This window comes from Neovison vison, chromosome 12 (genome assembly GCF_020171115.1).
Source record: "Neovison vison isolate M4711 chromosome 12, ASM_NN_V1, whole genome shotgun sequence".
Lineage (NCBI taxonomy): Eukaryota > Metazoa > Chordata > Mammalia > Carnivora > Mustelidae > Neogale > Neogale vison.
Genome location: NC_058102.1, coordinates 115,457,689 through 115,481,997, shown reverse-complemented (window position 1 = coordinate 115,481,997; position 24,309 = coordinate 115,457,689). Strand labels below are relative to the sequence as shown.

Genomic DNA, 24,309 nt, shown 5'->3' with positions numbered 1-24,309 from the left:
ACAGCATAAGCACTAGTCAGAAAACTAAAGCAGAGAAGGTAATTAGGGAGTTTGGGAAAGGACGCGGGAACGTTGCAATTTTAAATTATTTGCATTTCTTCACATTAGCCACCTTTAATTACTGCTGGTGGCTCCGCCTGCTCCTGGCCCCGAGCCCTCGCTGCTTTGGGGCCAGAGCCAGGACCCCTCAGAGGCAGCTGAGGCCTTCACAGGGGAGTGCTCCCGGGTGTGGCCTTCTGCCACAGAAGCACCTGCGACTCACTCCTTCCTCAGGGCTGCAGGCCTGTGGCGCCTGTGAGGTCCCAGAATTTGCCTGGAACGATACACCAACTCGTGGTCAACTAGCCTGTCTTCCTTGCCCTGACACCCATCTTCCCAGACGCCCTCCTTCCCACTGTTGGCTGTGAAGGTTCAAGCCAAAGGGCACGTGGGAAGACTCACCCTGGTGGCCGGTGTGCAGGCCCAGAGTGCCCTCAGGAAGGACATCAGCCCCTGAGTAGGGATGCTGCCTGGCTCGCCATCGATGGGGAGATAGCAGAGGCCCTGCCTTGTACTTGCCTCAGGTCTGGGTTCTCCCAAGACAGTGGAGTTTATCACCAGAATTTTCAGCTCTCTAAGAACACAATCGTATCCAACCCTGCATATATGTACGTGTGTGGCCTTGGCATAGTCACTGGACTTGTAAATGTTTTCAGTATTGTACTAGGGTAAAAGTGGGAGAGTCACGGTCTCGTGCAATAGCTGCGAAGGACGTCCCGGTAAGGCCCAGAGCACCTGCCCTTCAAAAAATCAGCCAGTTGTAAGTCCGATGGGACCGCTGATCATCACAAACCCCTCAGTCAGCGGGGATAACACGACACCTATCTCCAGTTTGCCCTAATTGTGTGTAAAAGTAGAAACAGAAAAAGCAAGACAATTCAAAGATGTGCTGATCCTGGGGCACGTGGGTGGCTCAGTCAATTACGCGTCTGACTCTTGATTTCAGCTCAGGTCATGATCTCAGGGTTGTGAGATCGAGCCCCGCATCAGGATCCATGCTCAGGGTGGAATCTGCTTGACCCTCTCCCTCAGCTCCTCCCCCCTGCAATCTCTTTCTCCCACTCTCAAATAAATAAATAAATTTAAAAAAATTTTTTTTAAAAAGATGTACTAAACTTTAAAAGAAACTGGCGCAGCACATTTTGGATTTATCTATCACAAAGACGGATTACTGGGGCTCTCCCAGATGCAAATAAAATTCCTTAAACATAATATCAGAGGGAAAACGAGATCTGCCAGCATTTCTGAACTGGCCTGGCAAGGTAGTCTGCGTCTAGCAAGTGTTCAACAGATAACTGCCACTAACTAATGGAGTCCCATGTCCCTTGTTTATCCAGCAAAGCCTACAGGCCTGGGGATATTGCAAACCACAGGCCATTCACGGCCAAGAAGAGCCGAAACAAGACTTTGAGATTCTTCAGGTGTTTTGAGCCATACTATATGAAAAACATAAATATTCTCACAAACCTATTTTGGATCCATAAGGTCAATATCCCCAACCACAGCCCTCACTCACAGCCCCTGAATCCTGGATCTGCTCTCGTAGAAACCACCTGCCTGATGGGGCAGAGCGTCTCTGCCGGTCCAGGCTCTACTTCATTATCCGGCAGGCCTCAAGGCCCCACCTAACTGAGAGCTGAAGACAGCAAGGGCCCTAAAGGCTAGGCAAGCCTCACTTGCCGAAATCCATAAACCCTTCCAAAGCATCAGACCGCTCAGAGAGAAAAGCCACAGCAATACTGCCAGTGGCTTTTAGGCACAGGAGGTATTAGAGAATCTACATAGTGAAATGTTGACCACATTTCATATTTACCAGGAGCACATATATAAATCGAGTGCCTTAACTAGACTGCATTGTCAGTCAAAACTAGGTAAATATATGTAAAGATTTTTATTTATCAACATCTTACAAATTTTTATTTTTTATATTTATATAGATTGTGTATATATGTGATATATTTATATATTTTGTTAAATAATATTTACATATTATAACAAATAATATATATTTATTATATTAAACATATATTTATATACTATAATATGCATATGATACTATATATTATAGATATTTATAGATATATAGATATAAAAGCTCTGACCCACTTTGGATGCAAGCACATCATGTCTTTTTTTTTTTTTAGTTATTTTTTTTAAGATTTTACTTATTTATTTGACAGAGAGAGAGATCACAAGTAGGCAGAGAGGCAGGCCGAGAGAGAGAGGGAGAAGCAGGCTCCCCGCCAAGCATAGAGCCCAATGCGGGGCTCGATCCCAGGACCCTAAGATCATGACCTGAGCTGAAGACAGAGGCTTTAACCCACTGAGCCACTCAGGTGCCCCCACATCATGTCTTTGAAGCCTCCCTTCCCCAACCTGAGTCAATCTCCTTAGCATCCTACCTAATTCCTATCAGTCTGTGTGCAATATATTGTGTACAGTCTCTCAGGTAACACCAAGTAAGAGGAACCTGGCAAGTAAATGAGGTCTTGCTCATTTCCATATTCCAGATGTTTTCACAATTTTCAGGACCCAGTAGCCCCGGGGATAACTGCTAGGGAGGGGGATGCCCCCCCCCCCCAAGGGCTGGCTGTAAGATGTTTATGTACAAAAACCTCAGGCTTATTCAAAAACTGTAAGCCCTTGACTATTTCACAAAACTTAAACATACAGACTACAGAGAAAAAGGAAATGGAAGAAAAAGAGAATAATTAGAAATAAGTATTTATCCTCAGCTTTAGTTTCTGTTACAAAAGGGGTGGTTTTTTTTAAAGTTATGCTAATGCAGTTTGCAAACCCAAAACCAAAACTCTTCTGTATCAGAATTCTAATTATACAGAATTTCAGTCATTTTTCTAAGTCCTCCTCCTCACCCCACAGGCCACATGGTGACTTTGTGAAATTGAGAGAAAATCCTCATGCCTCATGTCACTGACCACCAACTGCCAGAAATTCACCATTAATTATCCACAACCACAATACTGGTTTTATGGCACTCCTAGGGATTCAACAGTCCTTAATTCCCTCACCTGTGTCCTCCAAAACTCCCCAGTTCCATTTGCATCCCTCCCATTCCCCCCAATCTTTTTAAAGAATTCTTTTTTAAAAAAATGCGGGACTTGAACTCACAACCCTGATAGCAAGACCTGAGCTGAGATCCAGGGCCGGACACTTAACTGACTGAGACACCCAGGTGCCCCCGGGAATTCTGAGCACCATTAGAATTTAAAATATATTTGGAGTTAAAATTTTACTTGACTATGTCTCTGCCTAAGTGCCTGATGCAGGTCCAATTTATTACATAACCTTCAAAAGACTACTGCTTTGTACCCGGCATTAAATGACCTATTAAGTAGCAAAGCAGAGACCAGTAAAGGGAGACAAAAGATATCTGCTATTTGGTTGTTAAACAGATTTATTTGGAGGGAATTGTGTTCTGGTCATAGTGAAGAGTAAGTTCTGATATGGCAAACTTTTTCTTCTAAATCACATTTTTCTTCACAAAGACAAAATAATTTTTTATTTTTTAAAATATATTTTCACAATTCAGAATTATATGAGGTCAACATGAAACGATAGCAATATTTTTTGTAGGGGGGTGATTTATAATTATTTCAGATACCACTATTCATAACCTTTGCAAATCTATACAGGAATTTATCTTTTCACTATCAAATTTTTTTCTTTACAAATTTATAGCAGAAATGAGATTTTAGGGGGACTTATCTGAAGAAAATTTAGAAGAATAATTTTCTAATCTGATTGCATTCAAATCAGCAAATAAGTCTCCTCTAAATAAAATTTAGGCAAATTTGATTTATATCTAAATTAGAATAACCAGAATCCATGGTAAAGTTTACAAAATAAAGATTCTCTAACTAAAACTGCTAGCCCTTCATCTGAGCTGCCGGATATGCTTTAAAGTTCTGAGCATGATCTCTTTGAACATATACTTTAATTCAGATGTTACACTATTTCCTCAATTCAGATTGACATTACCAGTCAATGCTAAGTCACAAGATTTTAGGCTGAATTCATGTACAAGCAGGAAATCCTCCAGATTCCTGAACGCTGTATTCCTCAGCTCACTTCAGCTCAGATCATCTGAGTTCCGTTGTGAGCTGGGTTCATTCAGTGGCCTGTTGGTCTTCCCTTTGCTTCAGGTGCAGTCTCAGCACCTGCCCACGCCCCCCTGCCACTCTCCCCACCCCCCCCATCCCCCACCGGAAGGTTAACAGCACGTGGGGCTGGGCCAGGTGGGCCTCTCTTGGAAGTAACCAAGAATTTCAGTTAAACCAGGGTAATAAAAAGCCCAAATTCAGATTAAGATTCATTTTTTGCCCAATAATATCTGCTCAACTTCTAAAATACATTTGTTAAAAAAAAAAAAAAAAAAAAAAAAAGCTGAAAGAGCCCCCCACCTATCCCGACACATCACCAAAAAGAATCACCTACGAGATACTTGCCTGGCCCGAAATATTTTCTTTTGAGAACAAACATTTTAAAAACTCTGTATTCCTAGGGATTCGATCCTATAACCCCTTTATAATCTATTAGGTAGAACTAATAATATAAGACAAAACTGATACAGAAAATTCACTTTTAAAAATATTTGTGAGTTTTACAGAAATGTATATATACACCAATAAACATTCATTCATTGATCCATTCAGTCTATGAACATGAGCCCCTTTTATGCAATCTCAACTATAACATGTAATTACTACATGTTCATAGAACATATGAATTATCTAGTCATTTTCTACTCTGCAACAATACAGAAAGCTTAGAATTTCCACATGTCTATATACTCATCTATTTTAGTGGGAGACACACTAAGGATTCCCCAAACACTTCCGTGATTGGAAAATGCAACAAACATTTTTCAATCAACTACTGCTTCTCCTTAAGTTACAAAAATCAACCAACAAGGAACTGATGGAAAGAAAAGGAACGAAGCAGCCAATAAGGACTAATCAGACAGTTATCCACACCGAGGGCTGGGGTGCCCGAGGAAAAGCTCTAGAACATCTGGGAAGTTAATTTAAAAATGGATTTGGATTCAGGTCTTGATAAAGTCTCCCCCAAAGTTGAAAATGCATCTCACAACAGGGCTCCACGTAAATCCTCATGAATTTATATTAATAGTCGACTGATATCCCAGCTTTGTTCAGGAGCAAGAAAGAAAATAATGCCAACCTAAGACCACTCTATACCAGTAAGATTGGCACTTGAGTCCATGGGTTTCAACAGGAAACCTGTTGTCTACAGGACAGGAGGGCCAGGAGGTTGGGACAGAATACAAAGATGAGTTATCATGCCGAGTTGCATTTAAAACAGAATCTTGGAGCTTCTGTTAGAAAGCTAAAACCAAATGAAATCTCAAACAGCTCAAGCAGATTTGACCACAGTGCGGCCACCTCACCATCAAAGGCCGAAAAGTTCAGTGCCCTGCAAAGGGAAAGACATTAAAACAAAAGCGAACACACTGTGCTGGAAAATTATTTGCCTGATGACACCAAGGTCTAAGATGGTTTTTCCTTATCCTCATATTTCTGTGTAATATTTAAATCTCCTCCAAGGCTGAAATAAATATATAAATAAACAACCCCCATTACATGTTACTTCTACAAACAAATTGTGGTTTCAGGCAATGTTAATCAACAAAAAGAATTAAACAAGAAGTCTTTAAAATTAGCCATGACCTTATTTATGGCTTCATTACTTTCAAGATTTCATTTGTTGGGTTGTTTATGTCACCTCAGCCTTTAATTTAATTGCTGCATCTCTAACTATATTAGAATAGCTTAATGAATGGTGATTGCTTGTTTTAACCCACCACAATGTAACATTTACACAACATATAACGACCAAAGAACCACTTAATTCACCCACGTATTTCATGAAGTTGGGTTTATACTTCTAGAAGATCCTCTGTTAGGAAAGTAGGACGTGAACCAATATGACACAGTCTGATATAATTAGGAAGGAGGCTAAAATGGGAGGTCTCAGAGGCCCACAGACACCATGCCGAGGGCTCAGACTGCGTCATGGAGACAATGAACAGTGACAAATAATTTTAACCAAGGGAATGGGCTATCAGATCTTTATTTTGTGTAGAAGACTCCAGGTACTGGTAAAAGTAGGAATCTGGGGAAAACAAGACTGGAGCTCAAGCAATGAGATGAGTTAGCACACTCTTGCCAGTCCATGTGTCATGGTGCGGAAGGACAGAAAGGATTTGGAATTGTTTAGCATGTAAAACTGGTAGGCCTCTGTCACTGAATGAGGTGGAGGAAGGGAGGCTGGCTGCCTAAGAAAGGTTTGTGTCTTGAGTAAATCTAGAGATAGTATTCTTGGAGATTAGGCCCATGAAACTAGAAGAGGCTTGGAATGAAAGTGATGACTTTGGCTTTTGGATAGGTTGGGTTTAGGTTCCTGACAGACACAGGAAGCAGACACCCCAGCTGGTAGTTAGCTCCAAGGGTCTGGAGCTTAAAGGAAAGGACTGGGCTAGGACGGGTTACCCAACACCAGTGCCACACAGTAGTTAAAACTTCAGCCAAAAAAACCACATTAGGGAATAGCAGTAATCCAGAGCTACTTCCCTGAAGAATTCAAACTTAGCAGGCAAGAAGAGAATCCTTAAAAGGATAGTTAAGAAACAGTTCCATAGGAAGTAGGAAGCAATAGGCAGTAGGTACCATTCACAGAAACACAGAGGACAGAGTTCCAGGAATGCCACAGAGGGATCCAAAATCAAAGTACTGAAGTGTTTACTGGATCAGGAAACTAGGAGACCAATGGGAAACTTTAATTATATTGTAGTTTTGGAGGTCAGAGTCCAAAATGGTTTTCACTGGGCTAAAATCAGGCTCTCAGCAGTGTTATGTCCCTTCTAGAGGCTCTAGGGGAGACTATTTCCTTGCCTTTTCCAGCTCCTAATATCTACTTGCATTCCTTGTCTTGTGGTCCCTTCTTGTCTTCAAAGTCAACAGGCCAGCATCTTCAAATCTCTCTCTGACTGACTCTCCCTACTTCACTTATGATGACTCTTGTAAATTCCCCTGAGCCCCCTGGGATGGATAATCTAGGAAAATCTCCCCATTTTAAGATCATTAACTCAATCAGATCTTCCATGTCCTTTTTGCTGGATAGATAGAGCAACATATTCAGCGGTTTCCAGGCTTGGGAATGAGGTAGAGCTGAGGGGGTGGAGGCCATTATTGGGCCTGCCATGTGGAAGGAATGAGATGTGGGAAAGAAGACCCAGACCTAGTTTACATCAAATCTAGATTAATCTTTCAAGAAGTCTGGATTAGAAGTGAAGAGAGAAAATAGGGCAGTAAATAGCTAGAGGGTAAAAATAGCTTGAGGGTAAAAAAGGATTTTTTTTTAATAGCATGATAAAGACATCTACATAGTTACCCGCTCTGTGGAAGAGCAAGCAGAGAGACACAGGCTGAAGGAGGGGCTGAGAAGGACTCATGGAGCAAGCCAGCTCCTTGCAGAACGGGGCTGGCAGCGTGTGCACAGAACTGGCCTAGAAGAAGGAGAGTTGACCCGCGGCACGTAGGGAGAGGGAAGGAGCCAGGACAAAGACGGAGGTGGGTGGTCGGTTTGGACAAGAGAGGCATGTTGAAGAAACAACCCAGTTTGGGACATTGGCTGAGGTGGATGGAGCCAGCCAGGGTCAGGAAAGGATTGCTAAGGGCACTGAGAAGGGCCGGGAGGAGCACATTAATTACACAGCTGATGGTGTAAGAACCCAACTTGCAAAACTCTTCATGACAATGAGATTCACTACCTTCGAGAATGACTTTCTCACATTTCAAGAAAAGCAGGGATGACTAATACCGAGTAAATGTAACTAAATAAAATTTTGAATAGCAAATGCAACTTTGTTATGTGACCCAACATTTTAAGAAGAGCCCTTGTTTAATAACTACCTGTATCTAAGAAAATTAGTTTTGTTCTTTGTCACACTTCCTTTTGACACAACTGGATTTCAGTTTTAATGGGGGGAAAAAAACAAGTTCACAAAGGTCTTTTCTTTTAAAATCCACATTTTCTTTTTAGTGGTAAAACGCATGCAAAAAGCGTTATGATTATGGTATTTATGTTTCCATTAAGGTGTCCTGAACAAGCTGGGGGAGTCTAGCCTACTATTTTCCTGCTATTTAGATTTATAACAGCACAGTACCCATTTTATTTCAATTATATTTGAGGACAATGCACTCTTGGTGGCAAATGATCGCATGGTGACAGTCCGCAAATGTCCATTAGAGCTGTTTTTCTGTAGAGTTTTTAACTACAGATTCTGGTATCTGGATATAAAAATATGAATTGCTTGGTATCCTCAAGTAAATAAAAATATGATCGACCAACATTTCATCATTTCTTTGTTAGAATTCAAAGCATATGAAGCTTTTAAAATTGCAGCTGTATAACTTACATGAAAAGAAACTTTTAGTTAAGTGTCAAAAAATACTGAATAAAGCTTATGAATACCACACCGGTACTGACCTTTTAAACAAAATGATTATCTAGCCATAGGTGAACAGTAAAGCAGTGCCCAAAACACAAACTATAAATTACTTTATAGCTTCACTGTTAGATCTTAATAAATGAACTTATATCCAAGTTCCATTTCATCTTGTTTGTTTGTTTATTTGTTTTCATTAGTCCAAAGGTAGTGCTTCCCAAAGGGCGAATGGGCCCGTTGCATTATAGTCAACTGAGATGCTTTCTGAAAATGTGGGTTCTGAGTCCCCTACCTGACCTACTGTATCAGAATATGAGGGGAGGTCAACAAACCTGCATTTGTGAGAAGCATTCCAGGTTCCCTGTATACATGCTAAAATTTGAAAAATCACTATTCTAGAATGTGGTCTGGGACAGTCAAGATTGTGATTCCTGGCCATCCACCCTGCCTGGAGGTAACCTGATGTAAACAGAAATGTCAAAATTTTAGACAAGGTTGCAGAAGTTCAAGTCTCCATATCTCCATGGAACTTGGCTAGCTTGGAATCCACCAGAACTTCATGAAAGTAGAACACGAAGAACTTCAAAGAGTTCCATGAAAGTACAAAATGAAGACCTTCAAATTGTCAAAGGACTGAAATCAATTGAGAGATCACATTCTTACACAACTATCCCCCCTACTTATTCTCAAGTAAGCCATTTTAGAGTACCCAGCACTTACAAGTATTTACACAGAGGAAGCCCTCCACAAGGCCTCATACCGAATCCAGTATGTCCTAATTTAAAGAGAAATGGTCATATGTGATGTGGCTTATGAAGAATACCTAGAGACCAAGCTATTTAGTGACTAAAGTGGTATCAGCAGAGTTGCAGGCCCATACCTTCACAAGTATGTTTACGTGTAAGGAATAAAAGTTATCTTAATTCATTTCAGTTCTATTCTTTACTTGTTTCTGCACCCAGGTGGGGCTGCTACACTTTCTTGAGGGAAAAATACCCATTTCCTAACAAACAACAGCAACATCAAACACTTAAACAGGGTTTACTGTGGACAAGAGACAGGGCTGGTCCTTTTTACATATTTTTTTTTATTACGTATTTTATATATAGCGAGAAGGAGAGAGCAACACATGTGGGAGTGGGGGAAAGAGGGAAGGGAAAAAGAAGAGGGAGAGAAACAGACTCTCTGCTGAGCACGAACCTGCCCCCGTCCCACTGCTACCCCCATGCGGGGCTTGATCCCATGACCCTGAGATCATGACCTGAGCAGAAATCAAGAGTCAGATGCCGAACTGACTGAGTCACCCAGGTGCCCCCGAGCTTTATATGTATTAACAGACTTAGTATCCCCCAAGCCTAATAAAGTGTATTATTATCCCTATTATACAGATGGGGAAAATGAAGCAGAGAGTTTACACAGCTGCTGGTGTAAGAACCCAGAACCAAACTCGGGCAATATCCCCCATAGCTCGGCTCTAGTATGTTACACTTTGTAGCCGGACTGTTGAGAGACGCAGGAGTTGCCGGGAGATGGTGCTGTATCAGAGTCAGGAAGGATGTTATGCTAGCAGACATCTGACTGATAATATTTACTTAAGTACAGGCTAAATAAAGTGAAAAGTAGAAGAGCTAAGTGAGCAAAACTAGAAAATAAATTTGCCCGCTACTTAATACAAAATACTGTGGACATGATTTGACCAGGGGATAGTTCTTCAGACAGTCTTGATCAAAGGATGATTATTCCCTTTGGGCTCTTGTGTGCATAATTTCCTAGGCTCCAAACGCTATTTGGCTCCATGGAACAGAAATGATGAAGAGTAACCTAAACAAGTAAGAGGCTCAGTTGCACAGGTCGCAAAGAGGGTGGGCACACCAGAGTTAGAGCCATTCGCTGTCCAAGGGAATGGGCCGCTTCCCTCTTCCTCCATGTAGCCTTCATCTTCAAGAGTGTTAGACAAAACCCCACCTTGGAGTACCCACCTAAGTTCTAGACAGGAAGGAGGGGAAATGGCAAAGGGAAAAAGCTGAGTTGGCTCCATTTCTTCCCATCAGAAAAAAACTAGCTTTACCAAAAAAGTTCTATCCAGATCCGCTTCTGACTCATTAGTCAGAATGATGTCACATAAGCACCTTTCACTGCAAAGGAGCCTGGGAAATTGAATTTTTATCTGGGAACCTTGCCAGCCTGAACAAAACTGGGATACTATTAAGTGATGAGGAAGGAGAGAATAGGTATTGGGTAGGCAGCTGGGATGTCTTCCACGGTAAGAAGAAATACATCAGAGAGCACCATATCAGCCTCTCATGTATCCAGCCAGCCGAAGATATAATTATCAAGCAGGAAATACAATCTTGCCAAAGAAGTACAGGATTATGAATCATTTACATAGCTAAATCTTTGAGGTCTCTGGTTCTAATCAGGATAAAATGTACGTACACCCGTATTTTTGTGAGCTTAAGCCTTGTTATTCACATAAAACAGAAGGGTAGGGTTGGCTTCTCGTTAGCATCAACCCAAAATGAGAAGTCAAAATGTTACCAAGGGCATTAATGGAGAATAGTAACAACACTGTGACCAACACAGACAGTCGGATAAGAGTTCATTTGTCAATCAAACTAAATTGGGATGAAAATATAGTAGGAAGGTACCCGTTTAAAAAAAAAAAAAAGCATTTTACAAATAATCTGTGCAAACGGAAAAAGTATCCTATTTTGACATCAAATTCACAGCAGTTAACAAATTAACCCTGGGTATTTCCGTGTGGGGCTAACAGATGCACATTTCCGACTATACGATCAATCAAAATGATTAAGCGATGAAATTCTGAATGCCGCTTTCTCAGCGAACAGTGAAAAACCCTAGAAAAAGATGCGGGCTATACTTCAGATTGTCCACTGAGTACCTACACTCCCGTGAAGTCCAGAAATCTGAATCGTAAAGTTGTACCAGTTCACCAATTACAAATCTTGGTGAAATTTAATTAACTGATGGGAGTTTCTTTATTGGGTATATTCTTTGTACAGGAAACACATTTTCTTTAAGAGTTTATTTATTTATTTGATAGAGATCATAAGTAGGCAGAGAGGCAGGCAGAGAGGGAGAGGGAGATGCAGGCTCTCCGCCGAGCAAAGAGGGGCTTGATCCCAGGACCCTGGGATCATGACCTGAGCTGAAGGCAGAGGCTTTAACCCACTGACTCACCCAGATGCCTCAGGTGACATATTCTGAGGAGTGGCAAGCTTTTTCTGTTTTCATCTGAATGATTATATCTCAGTATTAGGCATCTCTGTCTGAATTTAAGTTTCCAGACACGAAGGCACCCAGAAATGGCATTTTCACTGCCTCAAGTTACTGATACCCGAAGCAAGTTGGACTTCACAGGTAAAGACGCCGGGACACGGCAGACAGGAGGGAGCTCGCAGAACCGCTGAAGTCTTGCAGAGAAAATGGGTGGGGAAAGAAGTCGGCCCTGGGCGTGTGAGGGTAGCACACAAACTCAAATGAACCTTCCATGGCGCAGCCACCACCATATTAATGATTTGTGCAAGAGTTTAGATTTTAAAACACATTACTGGCCACATTAAATTAATGTTGCTCATTTGAATGTAATGGTTTTGCTGTTTTGTTTGTATTTAATTTGTAAAGACGTTTGGTTTTATAGTTGTATAATGGCTGTAAACAGAAGGGGTTTAGCCCTATTTTATTTTTATACATATTTAAGTAACATTATAATCAAAACTATTTAATTCCATACTGCAGTATCAAGAGATTGTCCTTTAAAAAAGAGTCTCTATTACCACTCAAGTCTGAGAACCACTTTTCCACCACGTTCTCTCTGACGGGAAAAGACAATGGAGGGGATGCTGTTATTTCCAAGCCACATTCATATTCGATGACAGGTTGGTAAAGAAGTACTTTACAGATGAGATGACGCCCAACTTTTCCCATTACTAATGTATTGTTTGGTAGACATGTTATTCTCCTTAAAAATAAGAATTACAGAACACTAAGAAGTTCCTGTGATCCTTTGCAAAGAAAAAATAAAATCTCTCTCTCTTGAGTTGGCAGTTCCTTAGAAATCCTCTAGTCCAATCACCCTTTGGGGGCACAAATGGGTAGAGTCTGAGGTCCCCAGTGGTACCCAGCTGCCTAGGCTATGCTTGAGTGAGGCTGAGGGGGACTTCTGGATACAACACTATCCATGATGTGATTTTTGAGCTGTTCTCTGCCTGGTATGACTCGTCCCCAAAACAAAAGTCTCTTCTGAAACGTCTCACCAAGTGGGTTTTTGACAGAAATTAGTTGAGGAGGCTGAGTTGCAGTAGGGCATCAGCCTGGTACAGAGCTGAGATGGCAGCCAGGGATGCTGGAGCCCAGTAGCAGATGGTGCTCTGAGCACTTAAGTCCTTTTGAAAATGTGCAGAAATTGTCAGGGGAGACAGAGAATCCTGCTGCGGGGCACAGGTTTTTCAACTGGGGGTTGAAACAACTGCTTCTGGCCTTCAGGGGCTGGAGAGATCACCGCACACCAACCCCCCACAACCCCGGGGTTCCCATCTCTCCTGTCAGCTGGGACTTGGTAGCCCCTATAAGCACGTGTACCACCTACTAGATTTCCAAACTTCATGTGGGAGGTGCTGCGAATGATTAATATTTTTATTATTGATCAATACAACATTAATTCTCTTTCAGTTCTTCCCAAAGTTACTAAAAGGCCATGCCAACGTTTCTGTTGTCCTTTCTCCCCCCAGAAAACCACTTTTGATGGGACAGTCATGGCCTTCAAGTGCTATTTGACCTTCTACGAGCAGCTTTCACAAGTAGAGCAAAAACCAAGTAAGAAGTTCAGTATAAAAATGTCACTGTTACTGATAATGACCTTATTCTTTGAGTCCTGACACATCGATATTGGTTAACAAGCACTTTGAACTTTCTAGATGACCGCACCAAAGGGGTTTAAATAAAGCATAACCCTTCTATGTTAACTTACATTACTTATTCATTACAGTCAACATCAAATAGGTTTTCATAAAATAATAAAGAAAACCTAAAGCCAAGAAAGAAGGAAAGAGAGAAGAAAGAGAAAGAAAACAGAAAAAAAACCTGACTACAGTTTTACCTTAAGGCCTGCTTCTCCTTTTGTTACTCTTTATAAAATGCTTCCTTCTGGGTTTGCCTGAAGGTTGCCTGTTACATTTGCAAACCTCTATCAAAGCTGGAAATAAATAACTAAACACAGAACGCCTGCAAAATGTAGCAGCCAAATCACAGGTGGGTGCTAGAGTCGAACTAATTTCATCTCATCCCTAGACTTGCAAAGGCTGGTAAAGTGCAGCTCAGGAGAGCAACCTCAGACTCAACAACTTGTTAGAAATGCAAATGCTAGGCTCCACTCCCTTCATGCCTGCTGAATCAAAATACCGGGAAGGGTTAAGCAATCTGTGTTTGAAGAAACCCTCCAGGTGATTCTGATACAAGTCAAAGCCTGAGAACCACACCTTTTAAGTGAAACCTACTTTGAATGTTCAAAGCCAGCTCCCCTAGAGAGCAATGATTTTAAGAAAGCATTATAATATATGACGAGCTTAGTATGTTTTTTATGAAAATAACATGCATATATAGTGCAGATAAAAATAAATGAGAATTATTTTCCTCGTGAACTAAACTTTAAAGGTGTTTGATAAATGGATAGGTAGAAAAATGTGTTTTTAAAATAGTTCAGAATTTAAAATTGATATGGAGCCACTAATAAATATATAACCATAGAGTCAGTCAAATTTTGAAATAAATACGTAGTCACTAATATATAAAATCAACCTTTCCCTCCTTTGTGCTATATTGTTATTCATAATCAGACCTTGGTCTGTGGCTATTAACAAGCAATTTGGAGACTGGCTATATTATACATCTCATTCACTAATTCTTCCATAACAGCAAATCATGTCACCAAAAAATGAGACCCTTTAAGTAACTCATAATTCAAACAAATCAGGCCACCTCCACCTGTTTAATTACTGTAACTAGAGGCTCTGTTAGCAGCAAAAGGAAATACAGCTTAAGTAGAAGAGCCAAAATTTCAAGTTTGTTTTTTATTTGAGTTACAAACTCAAAGGTTAGTTTTCCAGTCTAAAACCAATTTAAGGACAAGATGAAATACGTTGGAATCATTAGAAAAGCTATCAAAACCTCTGCTCCTCTTTCCATTAAGCTTTAATTTGTATAAACTCAATACTTTTAGACACAACAGCTTTCTAAAGGCCATTAATAAAAGGCAGTCCTGGTATGAGGACTGATGAACAATCTACTCCCTTGTCAAAAACTGTATAAAAGTTGATTTGGAAGCAATACCTTGATTGCTCCCGGAGCCTACCTGTCTACAGATGAAGGTTTGGAATGCCGTGGCTTCTTCACTTGGGCATACAAAGCATCCATCATATCTCCTTCTCTTGGGCTCTGGGGTCTGGCGTTGAGAGCCATAGAAGCTTCGTAGGAAGACATGCCCCCATACATCAACTCATCGTTACAACCCAATGTCCGATGAAAATCTTGGATTTCAGCATAGTCACGTTCTCGAGCTTGTCGCTCTCTAAATTCACGAGTTTTGGCTTGAATCCTGTAAAATTAGAACAAAATTAAAAAAACAGAAATTATGCCTTTTCTAAGAACTGCATACAGAAACATTCATCAAAATATGTTGTGAAATACACTTTATTTTATGCAGTTATAAGACTGATGGCATAAATGATGTTATAGTCATTTTAGATTGTCAAGGTAATAGGGACTCTCCAAAATGATAACTTTAGAAAAGTTATGTTCACATCCATAAGACACAGTCATGATTTACATCTTAACTTAAATTGCCACTTATTAATTAGTTTTAGAAATTCACCAGGGACAGTTTTAGGCATCCACCTGAGTCTTACTCATGAATTTATTTTTTAAGGCAAGAAGTGATTTTTTTTTTTAAGATTTTATTTATTTATTTGACAGAGAGAGATCACAATAGGCAGAGATGCAGGCAGAGAGAGGGGAAGGGAACAGGCCCCCTGCTGAGCAGAGAGCCCGATGCGGGACAAGATCCCAGGACCCTGAGATCATGACCTGAGCCGAAGGCAGCGGCTTAACCCACTGAGCCACCCAGGCGCCCAAGAAGTGATTTTTTTTTTTAAAGTTACACACACACACACGCACACGCACACACAGAGACTATATATGTATAAATTTATGTGTATAAATTTATAAATAATGTATACATCTTACTCACTATAAACCTATCATACACATATATTACCCTTACAATACATTATGAAACCTAAACATGAATCCACACCATAATTCTCTATTAACAGCAAAAGAAGATCTCAGTTTAATGACACCAGCTTTGATTTTATGTGTATACAGAACCAGCAAATCCTGAGACTAAGGACAAGAAGGCATGTATCCAATCACATTCTGAAATAAAACATCTGTGTTATAACTAAGAAACACAGCTTAAATAACCACTTTTACTGAAGATTATTTAAATATTTCCTAAGATTTTATTGAGCTACTTGGTAGAAAGGACTTTTCAACCTTATACTGGTATACTTCATATACTAAGTTGATCTTAGCTACCTAAAAATAATTAAACAACCCTCAGTCAAATTGTAATGATTTTTGTTGGGAAAAATATTTCCACTATATACTTACAAATTTAGCTACAAACTTAAAAGTGAAGTCTTGTGAATATAAAACAATATGTTTGACTGAGTTCAACATTTTATTGCAAAGTTCTTTGCTTTATTCATATCTGAAGTAAACTACTGCTAGCATACATGACATATAGGCATATATTGAAAAGAATACAGAAAAGATACAAAAGCCAGATAAAGACAGTATAGAAATTAAAAAGCAAAACAAAACTGAGCCAACATCCTTCATGAACACAGAAGCAAAAATCTTTAACAAAAATATCACCAAATAGAATTTAGCACTCTATAGCAAGATTATACATCACAGCCAAGTGATGTTTATTGCAGGAATTCAAGGCTGGTTCAATATTCAAAGACCAATCAATGTTATTAACAGATCAGCAGATTAAAGAGGAAAAAGCACATTATCATATTAAGTGATGCAGCAAAAACCATGTGACAAAATTCAATACCCATCAGGGCAGAATCTCTCAAAAAAAAAACTGGTTATAGAGCATAACTAACTTCCTAAACTTGATAAAACTACAAAAAACCTGTAAGTAACATCATATATTATACGCAATGGAGAAAGACTGAATCTTAAGATTAGGAAAAGGCTAGGGATGGCTGTTCCCCCAGAGGGCTGGAAATTCTAGACAGTGCAATGAGCCTAGGAAAAGAAATGGGTGGTATGTAGAACAGATTGGAAAAAAAGTTATAAAACCATTCTTGTCTGTAGATGACATAATGATGTCATTGCAGGTCTGCATTCAGAGAAAATCCCAAGGAATCTACAAAAGTCTCCTAGAACTAAAGCTCAAGTTCAACAAAGTAACAACATACAGCATCAAAAAACCCAAAAATCTTTGTATATAAGCTGTCAATGAACATGGATGCTGAAATTAAGAATACAATGCCATTTATAAGCACTAAAAAATGGAATAGATAGATACACAGATTAAAAACTTGGTTGGTTTATAGATATGTATAAACATATAGAGATTATCAATCTAACAAAACATGTACAAGACTTATATGCTAAACATTATACAATGCTGATGAAAAGTAACAGATCTAAAAAAATGGAAAGAGTTACAGTGATCATGAATCAAAGACTCAACACAGTAAAGAAGTGATGTCTCCCCAAGTTGATATCCAGGTTTAATATGATTCCTATAAAAATTCCAGGAAGATTCCTGTAGATATAGACAAGATTATTTTTATTTTTATTTTTTAAAGATTTTATTTATTTATTTGACAGAGACACAGTGAGAGAAGGAACACAAGCAGGGGGAGTGGGAGAGGGAGACGCAGGCTTCCCATTGAGCAGGGAGCCCAATGCGGGGCTCGATCCCAGGACTCTGGAATCATGACCTGAGCCGAAGGTAGACACTTAACGACTAAGCCACCCACACGCCCCATAGACAAGATTATTTTTAAATTTATATGGAAAGACAAAGGATAGAATACCTAAGCAAATGTAAAAAATAATAATAAACAGAGAAAAAAACACCCATCCTGATTCCAAGACTTAGAATGTAGCCATGATAATCAAGACGATGTGAAATCTATGGAGGGACAGACACATCAACAGAACAGAAGAAAGAACCCAGAAATAGCAAGTAAGGTTGACTGATTCCTTTTAATTATGCAAAAGCAATTCAATGAAATAAAGCATTCTTTTCAACAAATACTGCTGGAACAATTAAATGTCCCTAGCCAAAAACAAAACATCACAAAACAAAGCACCCTGAATTTACACATCATACCTTATACAAAATTAATCCAAAATGAATTACAGATTTAAATGTAAAAATATAATACTATAATACATTAGGAGAAAATCCTTAGGACCTAACACTTGGAGAATAATACCTAGAAATGATACCCAGAGCATCATTCATGAAGAAAAGGCATACAAACTGAACATTACCAAAACTAAAAGCATTTCCCCTCCAAAAGACTCTATTAATAGAGTGAAAAGATAAGTACAGACTGAGAGAAAATATTTGAAAAACACATATATGACAAATACTTCATGTCCAGTATATGTAAAGAACACTTAAAACTAGACAAAGAAATACAATCCAATTAGAAGAGCAAAAGACATGAAGCAATATTTCTTTGAAAAATATATACTCTCCCTCTGATCCTGTCTCTTCATTTTTTCCTTCCTTCTCATAATGTCCTCCATGTGATTCCTTACGTTCCACATATAAGGGAAATCGTATGAAAATTGTCTTTCTCTGTCTGACTTACTTCACTCAGCATAATTCCCTCCAGTTCCACCTATGTTGATGCAAATGGTGGGTATTCATCCTTTCTGATGGCTGAAAAATATTCCATTGTAATATGGACCACATCTTCTTTATCCATTTGTCTTTTGAAGGGCATCTTGGCTCCTTCCACGGTTTGGCTATTGTGAACACTGTTGCTATGAACACTAGGGTGCACTTGGCCCTTCCTTTCACTACATCTGTATCTCTGGGGTAAATGCCCAGTAGTGCAAGTGCAGGGTCACAAGGTAGCTCTATTTTTAATTTTTTGAGGAACCTCCACACTATCTCCCAAAGTGGCTGCACCAACTTGCACTCCCACCAACCATGAGAGACTATGGACTACAGGAAACAAACTGAGGGTTTTAGAGGGGAGGGGCTGGGGGAATGGGTGAGCCCACTGATGGGTATTAAGGAGGGCATGTATTGCATGGAGAACTGGGTATTATATGCAAACAATGAATCATGGAACACTACACCAAAAACTAAGGATGTACTGTATGGTGTATCCTTAGTTATAAAATAAAATATATATTGTATAAACATATATTTAATATATAATATAATATATATATTATTATAAAATAATTATTATTTAACATAATAAAATTTTTAAAAATTTAAATATATACTAATAATAAGCACATAAAAGATGTTCAATATCACAAGATGCAAATTAGGACTATAATGAGCACATCTATTAATCAGTTAAAATAAAAAAGTGACAACATCAAATGCTTGCAAGGATGTAAAGAAACTGCACCTGTCATACATCACTGTTGGAATGTAAAGTGGTACAGGCACCGTGGAAAACAGTCTGGCACTTTCTCACAAAATTAGACATATACTTACTATACCACAAGCAACTGCACTTCTGGACATTTATCCCACAGAATTAGAAACTTACATCCATGCAAACACCTATACGCAATTGTTCAAAGACTCTTTGTTTCAAATACTCAAAAACTGGAGGTAACTAAAACATGTGACAACAGGTGAACAGCCAAACCAACCAAAGTCCGTCTTTCTCACAGAGTAGTACTCGGCAATACAAACGGACAGATCAGTGATACACGCAGCAGCTGGAATCGACCGCAGGGGCATTATGCTATGTGGGGAGAAAAAGTCCATCTCAAAAGGTCAAGTACTTTTGAAATAAGATTTCATTTATATAGCGTTCTCAAAGTGACAAAATTAAAGACCAGGTGAAGAGACCAGCGGTTGCTGGGATTTAGCAACCGTCGGAGCAGAGGGGTGGGTGTGATGATAAAGAACAGCACGAGGAAGGTCTTTGCCCAGGAATCGTTCTGCTTCTTGACTGCTGTGCTGGTTACAGGAAGCATATGTGTGACCAGATGACGCAGAGCTGTGTACACACATGGAAGCAGTGACAACTTCCTGGTTTTGACATTGTACTACAGACATGGACGTTTTAGCAGCTAGGGGAAACTGGATGAACAGTATACAAGAATTCCCTGTGCCATCTTTGCAACTTCCTGTAATCTAAAATTATTTCAAAATAGGAAGCAGGAAAACTGTCAGCACTGTAAGCAAAATGTGCACTTTTCTCCCTTGTTTTCTTCTTACATTGAGTCTATCATCATGAGGCTGGTCCTGCTTACTTAAATTTTGGACCTGCCTAGTCAATCTTTTCTAATTTCCTTTATTTCCCAGCTATAAAATGGAACTGCCTAAATTCACCTAGCTTAGTGCTCCTCAATAGGGGTCCAGTGATATCTGAGAAAGGGTAATTCGCTATTGCTGCAAAACTTCCTGCACAACTAGTTCCAGCCACATATCAGCAAGTAGTGTCCCCAGCCATGTGGGCAAGCAAAAATGCTTCACATATTCCCCAAACCTTCTAAGAAGTGCCCTATCTCCTGAGCTGAGAACCAATCATTGTCTTAATTCATGACAGACTAGTGGGAAGTTAGCAATTTTTATCAGGAAGGGTCCTAGATTCTAATAACTCCCACTAAGAGAATACACATAAGAAAAACAGCAAGTCAAATTCTAATGTCAAGTTAAGCTAAATTTATACTCAATTTCTTATTATAGTCTACTTATTCACTTAGGAGCTATTATGACAGTCAAGGATGTTATTATAAAAGCTGATTACCACTAAATACTGGATATTCATGATGAAAAGTTCATATAAGTTCAGAGGTCTTTTTATTCTTTGCATCATACTGTCTTTCTGACTCCGTATTCAGCCAGAAAAACTACAGAAGAGAGAAATGACTTATTTCTTCAACTCAATGGGATATTAATTTGAAGCTCAATTATGACCACTCCATTGACAATCCACTTTACTACTCTATGTGGTCGCCATCAGAGAATCACCTAACTATAGGGTGGCTGGGCATTCGCAGAAGTCTTGAAGTTTGGGAACCTGTAGATTGTGAAGGGCTACAATTGTACTGAATTTCTGAATTTGGAGACCCCCCTGAAATCAAAGGGAGTAACAGATTGTTTTATGAATGAGCCCTATGGTACTTGAACCTCAGTTCACTAAAAGTGAAGAAAATCCAACTTACTTATGTTGGAAAATGCAGCCCTGTTCAGAAAAGAAACCATCAGAAAAAAAGAGTATGAACATTCTCTTCTCAAGAGAAGCATGAACCTAAATCATCTCCCCAAACTTCTTGCACAATAGTTCCAATATATTATTGATGGGTCCCAAAACTGAATGTTCTTTTGTTCTAAATTACACAGAAACTCATCTTCATTTTGGGAGTCAATTTCTAACAAGTCAATTGCTCAGAAGAAGTGCTTGGTAGCACAAGCTACTATTCATAAAGCCTAGCTCTCATCTGCTTTCTTTTACCCAAATTTGTACACTATTACTAATTGCCACTAATCACTGAATCCAATAAACATTACAGTCACATCTATAGCGCCTTCTAAAAGCATTAGGTTTTTTTCCTAAGCTCCAAAAACATAAGAACTTATATTTTTTATTGTTTATCTTGTCATCACTAATGAATTCATCCCCAAAGCTATGAAAGCTCTTTGTGCCCCTCCCTCTCTCCAGCTCACCCCGTGCTGAAAACCTCAGAACTCCAGCGCACCTGTGGCCCAGCAGTGGGGCTAGAGCTGTAATAGGTGAACGAGTCTGGTTACCAGCTTGGACCGATATGCGTTTTATTTATTTTATTAAAGATTTTTATTTATTTATCTGACAGAGAGAGAGCGATCACAAGTAGGCAGAGAGAGGAAGCAGGCTCCCCATGGAGCAGAGAGCCCAAGAAGGGACTCAATCCCAGGACCCCCAGACCAGGACCCCAGCCGAAGGCAGAGACCCAAACCACTGAGCTGCCCAGGTGCCCTGCAGAATTACTGCTAATGAGCTTGCTACTGTGAAAAAGGCCCTGAATAGTAAATTTTTAAAACCAGGAACACACTATGGCTTTTGTGAGTTTTCATGACAATTCACAGTCAAATTAACAGAAAACACAAACGATTTTCTTTATTACATACTTTTATGCTTGTATGTCTTGCGTAATCTAAAGTGAGAAAAGGGACTTAGGAACACAAACATGTTGTATTTACATATGATATATTTCCATTCTCTCTGGAAAGATTTAATTAGAAAAGAAATATTTGACTCAGGGGAGAAAACACTTTTGGTGTCTTAATAAAAATAGTAGAGTTTCTTAAGGAAACTTAAAAAAAAAAAAAAGACAGTGAGTACACTGCAGTTCAGCCTTTAATAGTTCCAGATGGTCAGTGCTATAAAAGGATACCCCCTCTATTCTTTTATCGTGACCCTGAGGTCACAAATTATCTCTAAGATGTAAGAGCCATTCGTTTTTCTGAACAGTCAGGTTGTTGTTCAGCATTATCCATCCAATTTATCTTGGGCCAAACCTCAGCAATCACAGAAGTAACTGATTAGCCCAAAACTTAGCCAAAGAAATAAATGTCTATTGCTTTAAGCATGTCAGACAGTCCTTCGTGGTTATAAACAAGTGAACTATTCTGAGGCCTAAATGATGGCAGACAGCTGTAGTGACGGAGGCTGACGGGCAACATCATCATGAATGATTTCCTGATTCTTAAAATGTAAAAAAAAAAAAAAGAAAATTTTTTTAAAAAAGGAAAAGAAATGAAAGCTTGAAAAACTCTGTAAGACTTTTAACAAGTAAGGAACTTATGTCAATTTGTTATATACAAGCATAAATATCCACACTTTTTCTTGTTAAAAAAATAAAGTATTTTCCAAGATGATAATAAACTTGCTTTGAACTTGCATGGACAACAATACACAAAATAATGTAATATACTAAATAAAGTAATAAGGTTAATTTCTTTCCCGCTGTCACTAAATTCATGCTAACAGTCTCTCTTCAGCTTGACATCAATTAATGATTTTAATTCTAGACTCTTGTCACAGTGTTCACCACCCTTTTCGCTAATTAAAATGGATGGTGCGTGATGAAGATAAAACACACAAGACTTCTGTTCTTGTAATATTTCTGTTCATTTGGATTTTTGCTCTTATAATAAATGGCTTTTAGCACTAATTGCAGTAGAGTAAGATGAAAATAACTGTTTTATGGCTATGAAGTATGGTCTTTATACAGCCAGAAAAGGTACAGCATGAGGATTGCTACTGAGTGACCCACTCCTGAGGATGGAAATCAATGACATACTTAAATTAGTTATATCCCAAATACTTCACCTCCAAAGTTACAAAACTTCAATACATAGAACACCCATGGTTCATTTTTCAGAACTCTAAAAAACAAAAATCAACCTGTAGAGATGTTAATTTTTTAAAAATTTAAAAAAAATGCTATAAATGTCTACTCATCCTAGCTTACCAGAAAAAAATTAAAATGAATTTTGGATTGGCATATATTAGATAGTTGTTAAATATCTTCAAAACAATGTTTAAGGCCTTGCCAACAACTCTTTGGGAAACATTTTACACCCAACTTATCGCATGGTTATCCAGAAGCCTCATTCTGGGAACAAAGTTCCTGGATCTTTTCCCCTCAGTATTTCCTCTCTCTAAAAATCAGTATTACAGACATTCAACAAATAAAATCTAAAGGCATGGCAGAACGAAATTTAAACTACAAGATAACTGGAAGGAAGAGTTCAATGTAATAGCAGTTTGTGTCAACTGAATGAATGCTGTATTTGCCCCTAGAAACACCTCAGCAAATGGCAGACTTTGGAAGCACATGGCTCAACTCATCAATCCTTCAGCTCACCCTGCTACGTAAGTCTAACTGCCACCTCCCAATAAGCATGCTTCCAATTTGGCATCTGTGCCGAATTCCCAAAAGAGGGACAATAGAACGCTACATTTCCTACTTTGAAAACAGTCATAATTTTAAGTGGGATTTTAACCTCTTTGTGATACTGAGTTAAAAGTTGGTTGAGAAGAAAAAACTTCCATATTCAAAATGGGTTCTGAGGAAAATGGACCAACTGTTTTTGAAGGCACATTTCCCATTCAAGGGAAGAAGGCAAGTCTTTTTTCTTTTTTTTTTTTTTTTTTAAGATTTTATTTATTTATTTGACAAAGAGAGGTCACAAGTAGGCAGAGAGGCAGGCAGAGAGAGTGGGGGAAGCAGGCTCCCTGCTGAGCAGAGAGCCCGACTAGGGGCTTGATCCCAGGACCCTGAGATCATGAACTGAAGGCAGAGGCATTAACCCTGTGAGCCACCCAGGCACCCCAGAAGGCAAATCTTAAAGTTTAGAGCTCCACAAGAAACGTGCGCTAGGTAGGGCAAAGTTAAGCTTCATCCCTTAATGCTCAGGTGAGATGATAATGGTTTTAAAATATAAAATGGCTAAAAGTTGAAAAAGAGATCAAAGTATTCAT

General features: G+C 39.1%; 1 protein-coding gene across 13 annotated transcripts in view; it reads right to left on the bottom strand.

Moving 5' to 3' along the window:
- PARD3 (par-3 family cell polarity regulator) overlaps positions 1-24,309 on the bottom strand; it is a 659,680-nt gene that overhangs the window by 140,873 nt on the left and 494,498 nt on the right. For all 13 annotated transcript variants that reach the window (XM_044228092.1, XM_044228102.1, XM_044228097.1 and 10 more), the window contains one exon: positions 14,895-15,137. In XM_044228092.1, the coding sequence (XP_044084027.1) occupies positions 14,895-15,137 (243 nt within the window). The remainder of the gene's footprint in view (positions 1-14,894; positions 15,138-24,309) is intronic.